This window comes from Impatiens glandulifera, chromosome 1 (assembly GCF_907164915.1).
Source record: "Impatiens glandulifera chromosome 1, dImpGla2.1, whole genome shotgun sequence".
NCBI classification, from domain to species: Eukaryota; Viridiplantae; Streptophyta; class Magnoliopsida; order Ericales; family Balsaminaceae; genus Impatiens; species Impatiens glandulifera.
Genome location: NC_061862.1, coordinates 113,957,375 through 113,978,364, shown reverse-complemented (window position 1 = coordinate 113,978,364; position 20,990 = coordinate 113,957,375). Strand labels below are relative to the sequence as shown.

Here is a 20,990-nt window from a genome sequence, read left to right as displayed (position 1 = left end):
GACCATTTAACTATTTCCTCATATTATGTTTTCTTTAGTAAATTCCAGTCATAGAGATAATGAATATTGAGTTTGACTGTTATTTGCTGAGCTTTCTCTTTACTGATTGTGATTTCACCCTTCTTAGCATGCATTAGCAGTTTGGTAATCTGGTTTTAAGATTAAACAGGTTAGCTCTTTCATTATAACCAACATTCCAAATTCCTTCTTTCTTCCCCTATTTTCCTACAGCACTTTCTTCAGAATTTTGAACAGCAATTGGCTCATTATCTTTGCTGCATACCTGTTTTTCCTGAATTATATCTTCAACAATCATATCAATTTTCTTTTCAGCTACCTCCCTTAAACTTTCTATCATAAATTCTTTGACTTCCTTATACTTATTGCTTTTCTTTCTTCCCATTTTAATGAAGAATAGAACAAACCAACAAAGAATAACAATTACATAATATGATATATTTGAAACCCTAGCTATACAGAATAGGGTAAACCAGAAACCCTAACCTTCCAACTAAGCTTTATAGATGAATGACCGACCTAGCAACTAAAGCTGATATCGTGTCAATTATGTCGATTGTGTCGATTATTCCGATTGTGCGCACGTTTGACAATCGACATTATATAACTAAAAACGTGATTACAATGAGTGAACTGCGACCTTGATATCGTGCAAATCATGCTGATCGTGATGTTCAAGCCGATCGTGTCGTTCGTGTCGATCGTGTCATTCGTATCGATCTTGTCGTTTGGGCCGATCGTAATTATAAGAATTTTTTTACATTAAAATCGAATTATTTTTATTATAATGTATTATTTTAAATTATATATATGAGAAATTTATAATTTATTATGATTTAAATTTGAAAATCATAAATAAATTGATGAAAAACTTATATAAATATATATATATATATTAATAAAATATATTATATTATATAAAGAAAATAAAAACACTTAAAATTAATATTATATTACTAATTATCAATGCAACATTAACTATTAATAATATATCTTTTTAGTAAATATTTTACTTTAATATAAAATTTAATTAGAATAATAATATAAACTAATTAGAATTAGTGCAACAATATACTAGTATTAAAATTCGTGCCACATGATACTATATATTAGAATTCGTGCCACACAATTTTAAATAAAAACTAATACATCGTAAAAAAATTATTTTTGACAATAGTAATAATATAATAAAATATATTAAATTGAATTATCAATCGCATCAATTAGTATTAATCGATATAATAATTTAAAAGAATTTTAAAAAATTAAATTTGGACTTAATATAAATATAGATTTTATCAAAAAATATCACACAATTTTGATATAATATACAAAATTTATAATTGGAAGAATATAAAAATTTTATAAGAAAATATGTTTTATTCCATACAAATGACCTCGTTTTTGTTTCTTAATTACCACTAATTGAAATAATTTAAAATTTTTCGACATGAATGTTCACTACTAGCGCAATGAAGTCAATAACCATAACAAGAACAATGGATGTTGAGCTAAAGGCTGCCACAAAAACCGGGCCTTCATTTGTGTCTTTAATGCACTTATAATATATGCGATCACTTTAAATTATTTTTTTCATGGAAAATAATTAATTAATTATCCTCTTCATAATTAATTATTTATTAACATGAAATAAAGATTATCATAAAATTAATTTAATTTATTATATAATTAAAATAAATAAAACTTTTTTAAATGATAGAGATTTTTTAATTTTTTATATTTAAAAGAGTAATTAAATTAATATTTTATTTATAATTTTTTCAAGAAAAAAATTAAAATTAACGTGTTTTTTACTAAAAGTTAAAAATAATAATTCAAAATAATAATTTAGATTTTACATCAATAACAAAAATAAATAAATTATCGTGCGGGTTCGGGTTCGTACCACAATCTTAATAAAAAAATAAAATTTTAAAGAATTTTTTTACATTAAAATCGAATTATTTTGATTATAATGTTGTATTATTTCAAATTCTATATATAAAAAATTTATAATTTATTATGATTTAAATTTGAAAATCATAAATAAATTAATAAAAACTTATATATATATATATATATATATATATATTAATAAATTATATTCAATAAAGAAACAAAACCACTTAAAATTAATTTATATATACATATATTATATAAAGAAAACAAAAACACTTAAAATTAATATTATATTACTAATTATTATTACAGCATTTAATAAATATTTTACTTTAATATAAAATTTAATTAAAATATAAAACTAACTAGAATTCGTACAAAATATACTAGATATTAGAATTCGTGCAGCATGATTCTAGAATTTGTGCAAAACAATATTAGAATTTGTGTAACACAATTTTAAATAAAAACTAATACAACGTAAAAAAATAATTTTTGACATTAGTAATAATTTAAGAAAATATATTAAATTGAATTACCAATCACATCAATTTAGTATTAATCATTGTAATAATTTGCAAGAATGTCATCAAATTAAATTTGGACTTAATATAAATTGAGATTTAAAAAAAAATTCACACAATTTTTGTAGAATATAAAATATTTATATTCGAAAAAATTTAATAAGAAAATATGTTTTATTCCACGCAAATGACCTTGTAATTGTTTCTTAATTATCACTAATTGAAATAGTTTAAAACCTTCCGACATTAATGCTTTATCTTAGTGCAATGGATGTTGGGCTAAACGCTTACACAAAAATCGGCCATTTATTTGTGTCAACAAACTTATAATGTATGCGATCACTCCCGAAACAACAAAAAAATGTTAGATTTATTTTGATTGTATTTAGAAAGTTCTCAACTAGTCAAATTATATTATTATTTTAAAGAATAATTAATAAATTTATTAATATTTTTTTATTAGTTTCTTCCTATTGTATATAATTAATTATTTATCCATAATTAATTAATTAATTATTAACATGAAATAAAGTTTATCATAAAATCAGTTTAATTTATAAATATTATATATTTATAATAAAAAAAACTTTTTAAAATTGTAAAGATTTTTTTTTTAAAATTATATGTAGAGGAAGAATTAAATTAATATTTTATTTATAATTTAAAAAAAACTAAAATTAATGTGTTTTTACTAAAAGTTAAAAATAATAACTCTAAATTATAATTTAGATTTTCACCTCAATAACAAAAATAAATAAATTATCGCGAACGAGTTCGTGCCACTTTCAAATAAATAAATAAAATCTTTGAAAAAATTCTTTTACATTAAATCTTAATAATTTTATTATAATATTATATTATTCTAAATTCTACCTATAAGAAATTTATAATTTAATATATTTAAATTTTCAAATCATAAAAAAATTAATAAATAAATATATATATATATATTTTAATAAAATATATTATATTATATAAAGAAACAAAACACTTAAAATTAATATTTATATATATATATATATATTAATAAAATATATTATATTATATAAATAAAGCAAAAACTTAATATTATTAATTATCATGATAACATTTACTATTATTAATATATCTGTTTTATAAATTTTTCACTATTGTTACATAAATCTTTTATTATAAAACTTAAATATAATAAGAATATAAAACTAATTAGAACTAGTGTAGCATTATTTTAAATACTAACTATAATACAAAATAAAAAATAAATTTTGGCACAATTTTAAATAAAATAAATTTCACATTCTTCAAAATATAAGAAAATATATTAAATTAAATTATTCAAACATACACAATTAAAATTAATTAATATAATAACTTGAAAAAAATTAGTAAAATTAAATTTAGACTCAATATAAATAGATATTTTTTCCATTTTCACACAATTTTGATAAAATATACAATATTCATAACCGAAAAAATGTAATAATTTAATAAGAAAATATGTTTTATTCCACGTATACATACATGCACCAAAAATGTCCAAAAGTTTCGTAAATGACGATATAATTATTTCTTAATTAGAAATTATTAATTGAGTAAGACCTCTTTGATAAAAAAAAAAAAAAAAGAATATGATTTTTTACCCATGTATAAAGGATTATACAAATAAAATTATTAAAAAATTGTGATTTGAATTATAAATAAGTAATAAATAGATATTATTGAAACACATAACAAAAACAATATATAATAGAATAATAAATTTGTCAAACTAATAAAATACATTAACAATAGACTAAACAGGTAAATAAAAACATTACATGAAATTAATTAATAATAATAACATCATTTTGAATAATATCAAACTAACATTTTCGAGATTATAAATGAAATACAAGATTTATTATTATTATTATTAACTTGAAACTATATATAGATGCTACAAATTATATATAGGTGTTACATACTAATAGAACAAGTAATCTAACCCATTATTTTGCTAAAAACATCTTTATGTACATTTATTACTATGAACTAGGCATAATTACACTTTCCATTTCTTGCTCTTCACGTCGCGGTTCCTCTTCATATTGTGGCGGTTGAATTCCACTTTTCCCCCAAAGGAGAGTGAACAAACCCAAAACAATGAAGAATGTGCCTATTAAACTAATAAAAAATATATATATGATTAAAAGTTATAAACACTTTTATGTCTAAATCCGTATTCATTTAAAAGAAATGTATTGAAATAGTTTAAAACCTTCCGACGTGAATGCTCTCTCCTAGTGCGATGAAACCAATAACCATAACAAGGACCATTGATGTTGGGCTAAAGGACGCCACAAAAACTGGACCTTTCATTTGTGTCAATGCACTTATAATGTATGCCATCAGTCCTGAAACAATTATTCCCTGAAATTCACAATACCAATAAAGTTAATATTTTTTCACTCAAACTATTTATAAATATTACTTACTGCGTATACATATGCCAAAAATATGACATTCCACCCGATAATCCAAGAAGCGGGATGCTTGAACTCCAACCCTAAAGCAACTCCAACATTCATAATTGCTCCTAAGAACGATATTATCGATATTATTGCTAGAGGAGATGGATACTCCACAAGAACACTACCCTGAAAGGAAACAATTCACCCACCAAAGTTAAGACAAAAAAAATCGAGAAAATTAACCATAAACAAAAAGTGTATATACCATGGTAACACAATAAACAACATATGAAACATTCGCGATGATGACAAACACGGGACCTTCAATCCAATTCTCTGTAAATCTTTCATGGGTAGTTGATGTTTGAGATTTGGAAGAGACAGCAATGGCTGGTCCATTATAAAGGCAAATGAGAATAGCACCACCAGTTGCAATCACTGTTCCTAATAACTTTGCCTGACTACGCCTCTCTTTGAAATTCACTTTCTCCATTCTATTCAATTCAATTTAAATTGTCCAAATTTGTTTAAATTAATTAAAATACCCCTTAAATATCCATTTTACATAAACAATTTAATAATAATTATATACCCCAAGCTCCATGCTAAAAGAAATATGAGTGATGGAGTGACACCAGAAAGACATGTTGAGAAACTAGCTGGTGTCATCTTTGAACCGGCATAAAGGATATTTTGATCCATTACAGGCCTGTATCATAAATTTTAAATTTGTTTTCAGAAAATTTAAAATTTTCTATTCGAAGTTAAAGAATATCAATAACAATTCTTACTCGAGAATGGTTAGGATTACAATTTTGCACATCACATTCCTACTCATTCTAGGTAGTGAATTTCTGCCAAATAAAAATAATAGATTGTAAATTAATTGAAAAATATGTAAAATTATTAATAAATTATAAATAGAATAATAATAATTAATACCTTTTGAAATATAGAAAAGGGATCAAGAATGCAGAAGCTATTATATTTCTATAAAGGGCAAAAACAGCAAATTGCATCCCTTTATTCAATGCAGCTTTGGTAATTAATGAATTTGTTGCAGATAAAACTTGAATAAGAATCACTCCAGCCCATGGTACCAGAGCTTGTAATCCCAGAAATAACCTCATACTTCTTAATTACCACTGTCTTATTTTAAAGAAATTAATTTGTAAGACGGTTAGATAAATAAAAATATAAAAAAAATGATTTTTTGACACTTGTATAGAGGATTGGACAATTGCAATTGAAGTAGAATTAATAAAGGTGAAAAGATTATTTTGATTGTATTTAGAAAGTTCTTAAATTTGTCTATTTATATAATTATTGTTGCAAGGAATAATTAATAAATCTATTATATATATTTTTATTTGATTTCTTCAAATGGTATTTAATTAATTATCCTCATGTTAATTAATTAATTATTATCTTGTAAATAATAAATTCTCATAAAATCAACTTAATTTCTTATATTTTTGATAATGCTAAATCTTATATTCTCGGTAAATAAAACTCAATTAATGATAAAAGATTTCTTTGATTTTTTATATTTAAAAGAAAATTAATATTTTATGTATAATTTTTTTAAGGAAAAAAAAAAATAAAAATTATTATGTTCTTACTTAAAGTTAAACATAACAATTCTAAATTATAATTTAATTTTTTTTTTTAAAAACGGTTAAAACCATTTATTAAAATCCAAAAAGTGGGAGGGTTATGAATCAAAGCTAGTCAAACTTTAGCTATGATTAAAGAATGAAAATCAAACGACCATAAAAAAATGATTAGTAGCAATCAAACATACAAACAAAGATTACAGACAAAGATTATAAACTGTATCAAATCCTAATTATCCCAATCATGATTTTTGTTTCCATACCAACTTGTTGTATCAACAGATTGTCTTTCTCTTTCCCTTTTCTTTCCTTTTCTCATTCCTCTTGCAATGAAAGGGGGATGAACTGAAGAGTTTGATTAATACTGCATATTCTCATTTTGATTTCTTTCTTTATATGAACCCGTTTTGATTTGATAGAATGAATTATTTTCTAGGATTTTCGGGCTCTTCATCTTGTTGTTCTCAACTTGAATTTCTAGATCAGTCTCATGATTCTTGTCTTTACTTCCTTCAACTTCATCTATGGTATCCTCTGCAATAGCCTTGGTAACATCTATTTTAGCTTGATTATTCTGAGTATCCTCCTCTATGGTTTCATGTATTACAACTTGACTTGTTTGAGAATCAACTTCTTTCATCTTCTTCATTCTCTGTTTAATTTCTACATTTATTCTCTTCTTCAACAGAAACCCCCTTAATATTTTTTCTTCAATTTTATTGTTTTCTTCATTTTCAAAGTCCTTCTTGGTTTCTGTTTCTTTATTTTTCTCTAGATTTTTCTCTTTGTTTTTAGACTCCCATTTTTCTTTTTCCATATTTTTTTCTTCTTAGTCTTTCAGTATCATCTGCTCATCATCCATAGCTTGAGCACATTTCGTGCTGGCATGTTTGAAAGTATTGCAGAATGCACACCTGTCTGGTCTCCATTCATAAGTGATTCCCATGACATTAGATTTTTCTTTCCTATCGACCACTATCATATTATTCGGCAATGTGATATGAGGATTTACCTCTATGCTAATTCTAGCAACGGATAAATGCTATCCTACTTATGTGATTGGGTCCACCATGTATAATGGTTTTTCCAATAACCCTACAAAATGACTAATGGCTTCTACATTGTACATCTGTGCAGGGATATTCTAAAACTTGAACCATATCTTGTTGTCTCCTTAGGTTTACTTAACAGGTTCAAATTTTCTGACCATCTTTCCAACTTTATACAGTTGGATCCAATATATGTATTCTCATGTTCTAGAATTTCATTCAGATTCGACCCATTTTGAATTGAAAAAAAATTAAAGATCATGAATATTTGCAGAGATCTTCTCCAGCCCATTTTTTCTATTGTTTCATTAAAGCTTCTTTAGTGATTGAGAATGATATTCTGTTTTTTCCAATATAATTACCTACCACCACATTTTTGCATTCCTTTATGCACTTTTCTTCTACTTCATTGGGAAGTTTAAATTTAAAAGGAGAATTAAGTATCTCCACTTTTGTTTTAACATTCCTCAAGAAGATTTTCCCTTTGTAGGCATGGTTTTTAGCTTTCTTTACTATATTTTTATTCCATACCACATTTACTTTCCAGGTAGCGTTGCTTCTAATAGTATAGGTCTACGATTTAGGAGCCTTCATCAGCTCCCTCATTATAGCCACTGACCAGTTTACTATCTCTTCATATTCTTCATTCTTCAGCAAATTCCAATCCTGAAGATAATGAACATTGACTTGAATTGTTATATGCTGAACTTTCTCATTATTAAGAACAATCTCTCCCTTTTTATTAGAATGCATCAGAAGCTTGGTGATTTAGTTTTTGAGCCCAAACAAATTGGCTGTTTCATTGTAAGCAACCTTCCAGAGTCCTTCATTCTTTTCTTGCTTTCCTATATTGTTTTCTTCAGAAGCCTTCTTCCTCTGCTTTCCTACATTATTTTCTTCAGAATTTTCCACAACATTTGATTTTCTTTTTCTTTTGTCATGTTTTTCTTGAATGACTTCTTCAACAATCTCCTTGAGATCTTCAATAACAAACTCTTTGACTTCCTTAGCTTTATTACTCTTCTTTTTCCCCATTGTTAAAGAAGAGAACAAATAGTAAAACAGAGTAAATGCAAAAATAGGGCAATTCAGAAACCGTAAAGATTTAGCGAAAAAATCATTTCAAAAGTCAACCTCCGAGAACACCAAAGATTAGAGAACACATCAACGCTCGCAATCAGGAAATAAGCATCCAGAAAAGCTACCAACGAAATTCTGAGAAATTTAGGGTTATCAGCACTTACTTCGCGAATCGTGTCGTTCGTGCCAATCATGTCATTCGTGTCGATTGTGCCGCCGATTGTGTTATGTCAACCATGCTGATCGTGTATAATTTAAATTCTTACATCAACAACCAAAATTAAATTTTCGCCCGTTCTAATTTATTAAATTAAAACTTGAATAAATAACTTTTGATATTAAAATATAACTAATTTGAATTAAAATTTTGTATTATTTTAAATTCTAAATAAAAAATTTATAATTTAGTATGATTTGAATTTGCCAACAAATGAAAAACACGAGCTAGATAAAAATAAAGGAAAATAAATTAAAATTCCAAGCAAAATGTTTACTCTCTTCAATTAGATAAATGGTCAACCCTCTACTCCTTCACATGGTTTTTTACAAGGGTCCAAACGATCACTAGAGCTCTATATATGTGCCCTCCGTTAAAGAAACTTTGAAAAGAATAAGAAAACAATTTTGGAAAAAGTAGAAGAATACTTTGAATAATTTATAACAAGTATGTGAAATAAATAAAATAAAATATAAAAAATTGGATTTTAATGAATGAATTTAAACACTTTTCTAGAGAAATTTCCATTTGTGGGAGGAAAAGACTTGCACTTCTCTTGCATGTGGAAGCACTTCTTATGGAGCCTATAATAACAAGACTCACATTTAAATATGATTATAACCCCAATTTCTTTGCACCCATTTAACCAAAATGGCGTAGGGGCATCTCTAGTCAAGTACTTATGAGCACCTCTAGGTCTCGAGCGGCATTCCATCTCGTCATAGAATTGTAGCAATTGTCGTGGAACCTATAATTGCAATGTTTGCATTTGTGTCTCTTCACGCTTCTATCTAGGCCACATAAGTCGCACCAAAAGGGTTCACTCTTTAGGGGACATCTTGCTAGAAACATGTACGCGTTCCTAGCATTGATCGAGGAAGATGTCATTTGTAATTAAAAAAATAAAAAATTAAGAAGACAAAACATTAAACCAAAATGCATGTAATGAGATTTAAATGTTAAAAAGAAAATTTGCAATTGTTGTATGCTAATTACCTAGTAAAGGAAATAGGGAGTACTCTTGCAAATGTTTATCCAAATAAGTGAGAGTTAATAATGTAACTTGTGAGATTAAATTGGCGGCAGACTAACCATTTTTGCATTTTTGCTAATTAAATTGAGAGTAACGTGGTCATGAAGGGGCAAAGCATAAAGTTAATGTTTTAATTTATATAAAAACTCCATTGTCCTTTTGCTAAAATTTATAATAATAATTTTTATTATCAATTTTAGTAATAAGCATATTTTTCTACATTAACAAATAACAATAACATATCTTAAATTATTAATATTCTCTAATATAATCATTTAATTTTCTGTGTTTGTAAATGTATTTTAGGTTTTTCATATATATATATATATATATATATATATATATATATATATATATATATATATATATATATATATATATATATATATATATATTACAAAACTTTGGATGCACGGTTAACTATATATTATCCGTTGCTGTTTAAGTAAATTCTTGTGTGCCTTTCTACATAGTCTTGTTTCATTCATTCAAACTAACAATATATTGTGATTTATAAAGTTTTTTTACATTGAACACACGAAGTTACTTATCTACTCATATTTTTTTTAATCCAAAATGATATAAATGAGTAACAACAAAATAATACAAAATGAGTACCACTAAACACTCTCAAAAAACTGAGGAATAATTAATGAGAAAACAAGAACGATAAATAAAATGTTAAACGACAAGCAACAAAAAAAAAACTTAAATACTACATGTTCTCAAGAAGATAAATGTATTTTCCAACCGGTTTCACAAAATTTTTAGATAAAAGCTCTCCAATAATAATAATAATAATAATAATAATAATAATAATAATAATAATAATATTGTAACTTAACTTTTAAGTACACAATAATTTTATATATATATATATATATATATATATATATATATATATATATATATATATAAAGTCATAAAAAAAATTACAAATCTTCTCAATAACAACTTTATTGTCCTTTTGCTAAAATTAATAATAATAACTTTTATTATCAATTTTAGTAATAAGCATATTCTTCTACATTAACAAATAACAATAACATATCTTAAATTATTAATATTCTCTAATATAATCATTTAATTTTCTGTGTTTGTAAATATATTTTAGGTTTTCCATATATATATATATATATATTACAAAACTTTGGATGCACGGTTAACTATATATTATTCGTTGCTGTTTAAGTAAATTCTTGTGTGCCTTTCTACATAGTCTTGTTTCATTCATTCAAACTAACAATATATTGTGATTTATAAAGTTATTTTATCTACTCATATTTTTTTTTAATCCAAAATGATATAAATGAGTAACAACAAAATAATACAAAATGAGTACCACTAAACACTCTAAAAAAAATGAGGAATAATTAATGAGAAAACAACAACGAGAAATAAAATGTTAAACGACAAGCAACAAAAAAAAACTTAAAGACTACATGTTCTCAAGAAGATAAATGTATTTTCCAACCGGTTTCACAAAATTTTTGGATAAAAGCTACCCAATAATAATAATAATAATAATAATAATAATATTGTAACTTAACTTTTAAGTACACAATAACTTTATTTATATATATATATATATATATATATATATATATATATATTTAAAAAGTTATAAAAAAAAATTACAAATCTTCTCAATAACAACTTGATTGTCCTTTTGCTAAAATTAATAATAATAATTTTTATTATCAATTTTAGTAATAAGCATATTCTTCTACATTAACAAATAACAATAACATATCTTAAATTATTAATATTCTCTAATATATCATTTAATTTTCACTCACTTATTATAAAATTCAGAAACAATCGTATCTCCACTGGTTAGTTCCTTGGTAGAGCAGAAAAGATATAGAATAAGACATGGAAAGAAAAATAAATATGCTGAAGGATAAAATAATAAAAAACTTGCAAATAAATTAAATAATTTGAAGACAAAAGAAATTGAATAGCAACTCTAGATCTAGAAAATTTTTAAATTATTCAAATAAAGATAAAGATAAAGTTAAAATTTTAATCAAAGTATTAAATAACTTAAATATTTAAAAATAAAAACTAAACAATTAAATAAAAATATTTAAACTTTAAATATTTTATATTTAAATTATTTTAATAATATTTAAAATTAATATAATAAATATAGTAACAAATGAAACGTAATAATCGGATATGGGTTATTTTTCATTTTTTTCAATAAAGATTATTTTGGTTTGATCTTTCATATAGAGGATCTCTCACAGGTAGAGCGGTCAAACGGGCCAACCCATGACGGGCCTACCCACCAAAACTCATCGTTTGACGGGTCGACGGCGGGACGGCCCACCATCCCGGCGGGCTGAAAATCCCCAACCCAACCCAACTCAACCCAATGTGGGTTACGGGTTAGGCGGGTCAGCTCGCGGGTTGTCTCATTAAAATAAAAATTATTAATAGTTTTAGAAAATAAGAGTTCAAGAACATGATCAAATAGTCATTATATACACCAAAAAAAAGTATATTTTATCGTTACATATTAATTGACCAAATAATTCAACAAAGTAACTAAAATTTAAAAAACTTATAAAATAGAAATTTCAGTAAAGTCAACATTTTTTAAATATCATCAATCGAGATATAATCTATGTCAAATTCTTCTCCTTCATCGCCTTTCTCTTCAATGTCAGTATCAACATCCTCTAGAACATTTGATCCTTGCTTGGACAATATTGATGTAACTATTACGTTGCCTTCTTGATTTTTATCAACATATGAAATACACAAAAATGAAGGTGGTTAAAAATTCAAATCAAAATAAACTAATATATGAAGTCACAAGTCACAAATAAGTCAAGAACATCATTAAAATTTTGTAATAAAATTACCAATATTATATCCATGTAACCAATTGCGAGTACAAATTAGCAAGTTTGAATCCACGAACCCTTGAAGGCGAGAATGAATAGACGAAAGGTATAACAAATAAGTAGTCGGCGGCCAATAGGCAAAGTATTGAGTATTGATTACTGCAGTGCTACCTGTAAAAGAAAAAAACTAGGATTATGTGGCATATACCTATAAGGCTATAAATCAGATTATATTTTATTTTTACCAACCCACGGGACAATACAAGCCCGACCCGCCTAAGCCCGCGACCCGAGCAGACTGGCCCGTGTAGGCCCATTTCCAAATGGGTTGTTAATATTTCAACCCAACCTGTTTAAATTGTTTGGCCGGGCGGGCCAACCCAACGGGCTTAATCCAAATTGACGGTTCTACTTACAGGTATCTTCTCTTTATTTGTATGGATTTCTCATTATTTTGGTCATATAAGTAGATGGTCTATTTTAACTTGATACGATCTTTACGGGCGTTATTTACCTATCATCGGCTTAAGATAATTTTAACTATGCTTAGAATATGTGGTAGAGATTCTTCTAATCGTCAAAAACTTAAATGAGTTCGACTTTCGAGGAATCTTCAACAAATTGAATTTTTTTCATTAGAAGTTTTATTTTGTAAATTGTTCAACAATTTAATATTTTTAATTTTGTAAATATGATATTATTTACTAATTAATTTCCTATATGTAATTCTCATTTGAATTTAACGAGATTTAAATTTTTTTTATAAAAAAACAATATATATATATATATCTTTTTTATTATTTGATAACCAATTTATATATTATTATCTTTTAAATGATATTTATTGAAGAAAAAAGATGCATGTAGTAGATAGATGTATATCATTCAAACAAATATTAAATTTTAACATATTTATATTTATAAGTTAAATGCATATTGTAACTCCAAAATTCGACCTTTTTATCAAAGAGGTTTTCAAACATAATAGTCGCGCTCATAACTATCATTCTTCTCGAGTCACAAAAATAGTAGTGTTGACTATATTGCATTAAAAACGCTGATTTAGACTACCTTTAACATTTTTAAAGTCACCACCAAATTTAATACTCAAAAATTAAGAAAGAAAAATATTTTGCGTGTTCAAATGCATTTTAGTTTTGATTCGGTAATTAGTTACACTTGAGAAAAGACATCAGCATTATGTTTCGTATTTCAGTCAAATGACGGTTTTTACTTTAAATTTTTGACTAAATAAAAATATATTATTCTAAATCTTATTTATTTATTCTATTTTAGGACAAACGTTTAAGAGTAATTAATATATAAACATGTGTCTAGTTTTGTATGTTTTTGTTCATAGAGGTACTTATAGAAAAAGTAAAATGTTAGTTTAAAAGGAAATATAATACAAATATACTCTTCTTTATGTTTATTATTTTTATATATTTTCATTTTTATTATAAATGATTTTGTTTTTGTATTTTTTTGAAATTTTGTTAATATAAATTATGGAAAATAAAATAAATAAAAGAATAAAATAAATAATCAAACGGTCTTGGACAAAATTATTTTTGTCTTTTATTGAAAATAGTGTTTTTTGTTTTATATTTTGGTTTGTTTATATATTTAATTAATGAATGTAAATTAAATAAGAAAAATAAATAGGACCAAACCTATTATAAAAAAATATTATTATTAAAAATGAAACATCTGATTATTCATTCTGATTGAGGCTGCAATAATGAATTAAAATGTTTTAAAAGATTATTAAAAAAATCGATCAAATTTTAAAAAAAAAACTTAAAAGATTTTCAATTATCGTAAGAAGAATGCCACATAAAATCTGAGTATTAGAAACTAAAAAGTAAAATTAAGAAAAATGATGGTATTCTAACTAAAATACAAACAAAAAAATTCGGCAAAATCAATATTATTGAATCCGAAGACAGTAAACTCTTTATGACTTTGTTTGTGATGTAAGATTGGAAGATAATTAGAATTATTGACATAAGAAGATCAATCACACAATTTATTATATGTATTGACATTTGTGCGAGTAGTTTAAAAACAACTTTGAACCGTTAAATTGTGTTGACAACTATAATCTCAAAATTTATTGTAATTACATAAGTTTGGGAAAATAAAATAATTACAAATTACGACAGTCTATTGGGATTATCCGAATAATATTATTCTGATGAAGGATGGGATGTTCTATTTAAGAACTAAGCACATTGACATGTGATATCATTATTATGTACATGATGTTCTTGCTTTTAGTTATATTGATGTGAGAAATATTAATATTGTTGATAATCCTACTAATATGCTTCACATTGCTAAGTTTGAGTTCTATTATTGGATGTTTAGTAAGCCTACAAACTTTATTGGAAGTTGTGGAGAAGGTTATTAGCTTGAATGAACATCAAATCCTTTTTTGACATATTATATCACACGTGTTAAAGATAAAATGGTTATATTATGGTGATACATTTGAGTTTTGACCAGGACTGAACATGCTCGTGAGGCAATAAATGAAATCATAATTGTTTAATATTTGAGTCGCTAGACACAATTATATGACCTATTAATATAAGATCTTAGTTATGGTTTATTACACACATACTATTTATCATTGTTTCTCAATTTCTAAGTTAGAATTTACTCTTGACAAGATATTAAAAAATTTCTTTCTCTGTTTGTGGTTTCTGTTTTGGGTTTACATTTCAATTTTATGTTATTTATTTGTGGTTTCATTTTTTTTTATTTGAATCTCTTTTCTTATCTTGATTTGTCTCATCTATATCTTTTTCAAAAAAAAATGTTTAAACTTTCTTTTGGTTTTGGTATTGCAAAATTCTTAAATTTATTATTTATTTTTAAAATAAAATCATAACTTATAATACAATTCAAAGTTTCAAGTGATAAATTAGAGTGCATGTCATAATTATGTATATAGGGTAATTAAATCACTAAAAAAGATCAAATCATTTTTTGTAATAGTTATAAATCTGAAAAAATTTGGAAATTATAAATTTGAACACTCTAGAGAATTTATATATTTTCCTTTTTTAAATGATAAAAAAATTGTATTTATTCATATTAATCCAAACTTCCAATATAGTTATGATCAGAAAAATATTCTCCAAAAAGTTTCATTGTTTAATGCTTAAAATAATTTATATCAACTTTATTGATAAGTCACCATTCCTTTAATAATTGCTTATTTTTATATTCTCAACCGATTTTTTTGTTGATTGACGTTGGCGACAAAATGCTCACCTAAGATCGATGAATGATATGGCTAGTTATTCATGCCCAAAATAAAAATATTGATGATCAAGCTAGTTATTATATTAGTCTAGGTTAATATATATATTTTTATTGATTTGCACATTCACTCACTTATTACAAAATTAAGAAACAATACACTTAGTAGTCCACTTGGCGGAGAAGTAAAGATAATATATAGAAAGACATGGAAAGAAAAATATGCATGTTGAAGGATAAATTAAGAAAAAACTTGCAAATAAATTAAATGATAGAAGATAAAAGATTTTGAATGGCCACTCTTGATTAAAATAGTTTTAAATTTATTCAAATTAAGATAAAATTAAAATTTTAATCAAAGAATTAAAGAATTTAAATATTTAAAGATAAAAAACTAAATTATTAAGTAAAAAGATTTAATATTTAAATTAATTTAATAATATTTAAAATTAATATTGAATCTTTTCTTTAGTTGGACTCATATTATATATTTTTAAAAAAATATTTAAATTTTGTTTGGTTTTGGTATTAGTTACTTTTCCAAAGTCTTTCTCTTTATGTTAGTTTGGTTAGAAACGTAATTATTTGGTTTGTTATTTTCATATATATATTTTCATGTTTGTGGTTTGGTTTTATATTTTGTGTTAGAAAATACTTGATATTGGAATATATATATATATATATATATATATATATATATATATATATATATATATATTTAAGTGTGCATATTTATTTTATTTGGTTAATGAACTTGATATTACTTTCAATTACAAAGTTCTTAAATTGATTATTTGTTTTTATAGGTTAATTTTTTTAAAATAAAAACATAATTTATAAAACAGTTAAAGTGATAAAAGTTATTTGATTCTTATTTAAAATATCTTAAATTAAAGTGTATGTCATTAGAAATAATTTTCTAATTATACTTCTTGCGTTAAATTTTTTAAAAAAAATTAAAATGTTTGAAAATAAAGATTTTTGAAAAATATTTTAGTCACTTTTCTTATTAGATATAAATTTGATAGATTTTGAAGATTATAAATTTTGAAAACTTTAGATAATTTATATATTTTCTTTTTTAAATGATAAAAATAATTTTATTTATTCAAATTAATCTTAAATGTCTAATGTGTATATTAATATAATTATGACCTATTATTAATACTCAAAATATTTTTTTATTGTTAATGATAAATTATATCAACTCAATTAATAAGTAGTAATTCCTTATAATAATTGTTTTCAACCAAGTTTTTGTCGATGGTCGGCGGCAATAATGTTCACCTTATATCGATGAAAGATATGCCCAGTTGTTCATGTTCAAAATAAAAATATAGTTGTTCATGGCTAGTTATTATATTAGTTTTCGTTAATATATATTTGTTATTTTATTTATACCTTCATTCATTATTTGTTACAAAATTCAGAAACAATCCACTTAGTACTCCACCATGTGGAGCATAAAATATATAGAAGATATGAAAGAAAAATAAGCATATTAGAGAATAAAATAAGAAACAACATGCAAATAAATTAAATGAGAGAAGACAAAATAATTGAATAGCCACTCTAGGTCTAGATAGTTTTTAAATTTATTCAAATGATTAAATTAAAATTTTAATAAAATTATTAAATAACTTTAAAAAAAATTAAAGATAAAAATTAAATAATATAATAAAAATATTTAATATTTATATTAATTTCAGAATATTTAAAATCAATATATATAATTAAATTAAGACTATTATAAATCTGTATATATTAATTAATTAATTTAATATATTGAGTTATATATATTAAATATTAATTTAAAATAAATTTTAATATATTTGTTTTAGTTCTTTAACTTCTATATTAAATCAATAATTTATATTAAAATATGAAATAGGATATATATATATATATAATTCTATTTTTTAAAATTAATTTATATTATTCTCTTATTTAAATTGTATTCAAAATTAATTTTGTAATATAAAATCGACCATTTAGAAAAAGGGTTTTCGAACGGATAGTCGCGTCTCAAAACTTACATTTCTCTCGAGTCTCAAGTGAGACGAGTAACTAAAATGGTAAATTTGACTAGAATACATTAAAAATATATATATATATATATATATAAAAGAAATCTATAATGTTATATATATATATATAATAGGTTTAAAGTCAACGAATACAACCAACGAGTTATATAATTCAGGTAGATATATTTTATCTCTCCTCTTTCATATATTTTTTTTAATTAATTTTTTTTTATTAAAATATATATTAAATAATATATATATATATATCCTTACCATATATCATCTAAAATGTTTTTGGTAGAATATATAATATCTATAATCGAAAAATATAAAAATTTAATCAAAATATATGTATTATTCCACGCAAATGACCTCGTAATTTTTTCTTAATTACCACTTAATGAAATAGTTTAAAACTTTTTGATATGAATGATCTCTCCTAATGCAATGAAGTCAATAATCATAACAAGAACCATGGATGTTAAGCTAAAGGCTGCCAAAAAAATCGAGCCCTTCATTTATGTTAATGAACTTATAATGTAGGTCATCACTCCTGAAACAAAAAAATGTTAGATTTATTTTGATTGTATTTAGAAAGTTCTCGACTTAGTCAATTTATATTATTTTTCAAAGAATAATTCATAAATTTATTAATATTTTTTTTATTGATTTCTTCCCATGGCCAATAATTAATTAATTATCCACGTGACAATTAATTAAGTATTAACCTGAAATAAATATTATCATAAAATTAACTTAATTTATTATATATTCAAAATAAAAAAAAATAATATATATATATATATATATATATATATATACATATATATATATATACTCGAGTCTCAAGTGGAACGAGTAACTAAAATGGTAGATAGGACTAGGGTGCATTATATATATATATATATATAATTAATATACTTAAAGTCAACAATCACAATGTCATCAGTTATATAATTTATGTAGATATATTTTTTCTATGCACTTTCCTATTTTTTTTTTAATTAAATTTTGTTTTTTATTAACATATATATTAAATAATATATATATATATATATATATATATATATATATATATATATATATATATATATATATATATATATATATATATATATATATATATATATATATATACCTACCGTATATCATCTAAAATGTTTTTGGTAGAATATACGGTATTTATAATCAAAAAAATATAAAAATTTAATCAAAATATATGTATTATTTCATGCATATGACCAATGTGTAAAAGTTCTCAACTTATATTATTTTTCAAAGAATAATTCATAAATTTATTAATATTTTCTTTATTGATTAATTAATTATCCACGTGATAATTAATTAAGTATTAACATGAAATAAAGATTATCATAAAATTAACTTAATTTATTATATATTTAAAATAAAAAAAATGTAAAAAATATTTTTTTATATGTAAAAGAAGAATAAAATTAATATTTTATTTATAATTTTTTCTAGAAAAAAACTAAAATTAACTTTTTTTTCTTACTAAAAAGTTAAAAATAATAATTCAAAATTATAATGTAGATTTTTGCATCAATAACAAAAATAAATAAATTATCGCACACGGGTTCGAATAAATTAATGAGATCGTGAAAAGGAGGAAGAGAACGACCACCATGACCAGTTCCACCACTTCGGCCACCACGAACGCCTCTAGTGCTTCTGCCACCGCGATCAACGCTAATGCTTCTTCCACCGCGATCGCCGCTGCGATCTCCGCCTCTTTTAATTGGTCTGTCGCTATCATCACCGGTTGGCTTTCGCTTGGACATGGTGCCTGTTGAAATACCACTACCTCTTTTTCCACTATCATCCTCACCTTGAGTGATAAGATTCTTCTTTTTCTCGGTAGAAGCCTTTGCATTTTCTTCTTCTTGAATACTTCTTGCAAAAGTATCAGCTTGTTCTAACCTTTCAGCGTCGGCTCGGCTCATGTTACCTTGAACTTCAACCAATTGATTTCGAATCAAGCTAATTCCATCCATAACTTCATTATGCATTTCAACGTTGTTTTCTCTCTCGCAGTCGAGTATCTGAGTTTGTCGTTTGAAGAAGTTCTTCTCAAATTTTGAGTATGACTTATTGGAGATATGAACCTCGTACGTGTTCTTCTTCAGTGTCTGCTCCATCTCATTATGAGTTTTAAGAAGATCAGCAAATTCCTTCTTAGTTGAATTCTGAGTCTTCATAATTTTCATCATATTGGATTCCATTACAGTCATATTCCTCTGAAGAGTTGCCATCAATGTTGTCATGGACTTCATAAGCTTCGTACCGTCATTAGATGATCTTTCATTAGACGAAATCTCTTGAGAAGCTGCTGGAGCGGTCTGAATAGGACTGATGTGGGTATGAACTTGTATGGACTGCTCGGATCCATCCTTCTCTGACTCACTTTTAGATTTTTCTTCTTCTTCTTCCACAGCTTTGTCACAAATATTGTGAACTATATCGGACAACTTTTCTGAATCATGATAAGGATTGAGAATATTATCATGAATATTTGCAGTAGTGATACCAGGAAATGGTAGAGGCTTGGAAGATCCATCATTTTTGGCTTGTTCCCTCTCAGATGAGGAACTCTTCTCTGATTCCTTGTCTTTTGAGGGTTCCCCCTCAGATCTAGCTACATCAGGCTCACTCACTTCAGCCTCTTTCTCTGGAGGTGCCTCTGCTTCAAGAACAGGGGACTCCAAAACTTCCTCTTCCTGATTAATAACAGCTTGATCAGGTTCCTTAACAACTTCTTCTTCTTCGATAGACGGGTTGGTTCGAACGGGTCCATAGATTGCTCAATATGGGGTTGAGCCATTAGACGTTTTTCCTCAGACAGCTTGCTCATCTTCACCAACACCATGATCATCAGACAGATCCATAAGCTCATCTTCATCTGAAGAACTTCCAAATGGACTGGCCCCTGAGCAATTTGTTCTATGAACATACCGG

The 20,990-nt window shown here is 24.8% G+C and overlaps 1 protein-coding gene across 1 annotated transcript; it reads right to left on the bottom strand.

The window, feature by feature from the left end:
• Positions 1–217: 217 nt before the first annotated feature.
• On the bottom strand, positions 218–7,135 carry LOC124940775 (WAT1-related protein At2g39510-like). The gene is made up of 9 exons (XM_047481313.1): positions 6,889–7,135; positions 5,813–5,975; positions 5,662–5,724; positions 5,463–5,579; positions 5,136–5,364; positions 4,895–5,056; positions 4,678–4,829; positions 4,466–4,583; positions 218–292 (listed from the first exon to the last, which is right to left on the bottom strand). The coding sequence occupies exons 1-9, from the start codon at positions 7,133–7,135 to the stop codon at positions 218–220; spliced, it is 1,326 nt and encodes a 441-aa protein (XP_047337269.1).
• Positions 7,136–20,990: the final 13,855 nt, after the last annotated feature.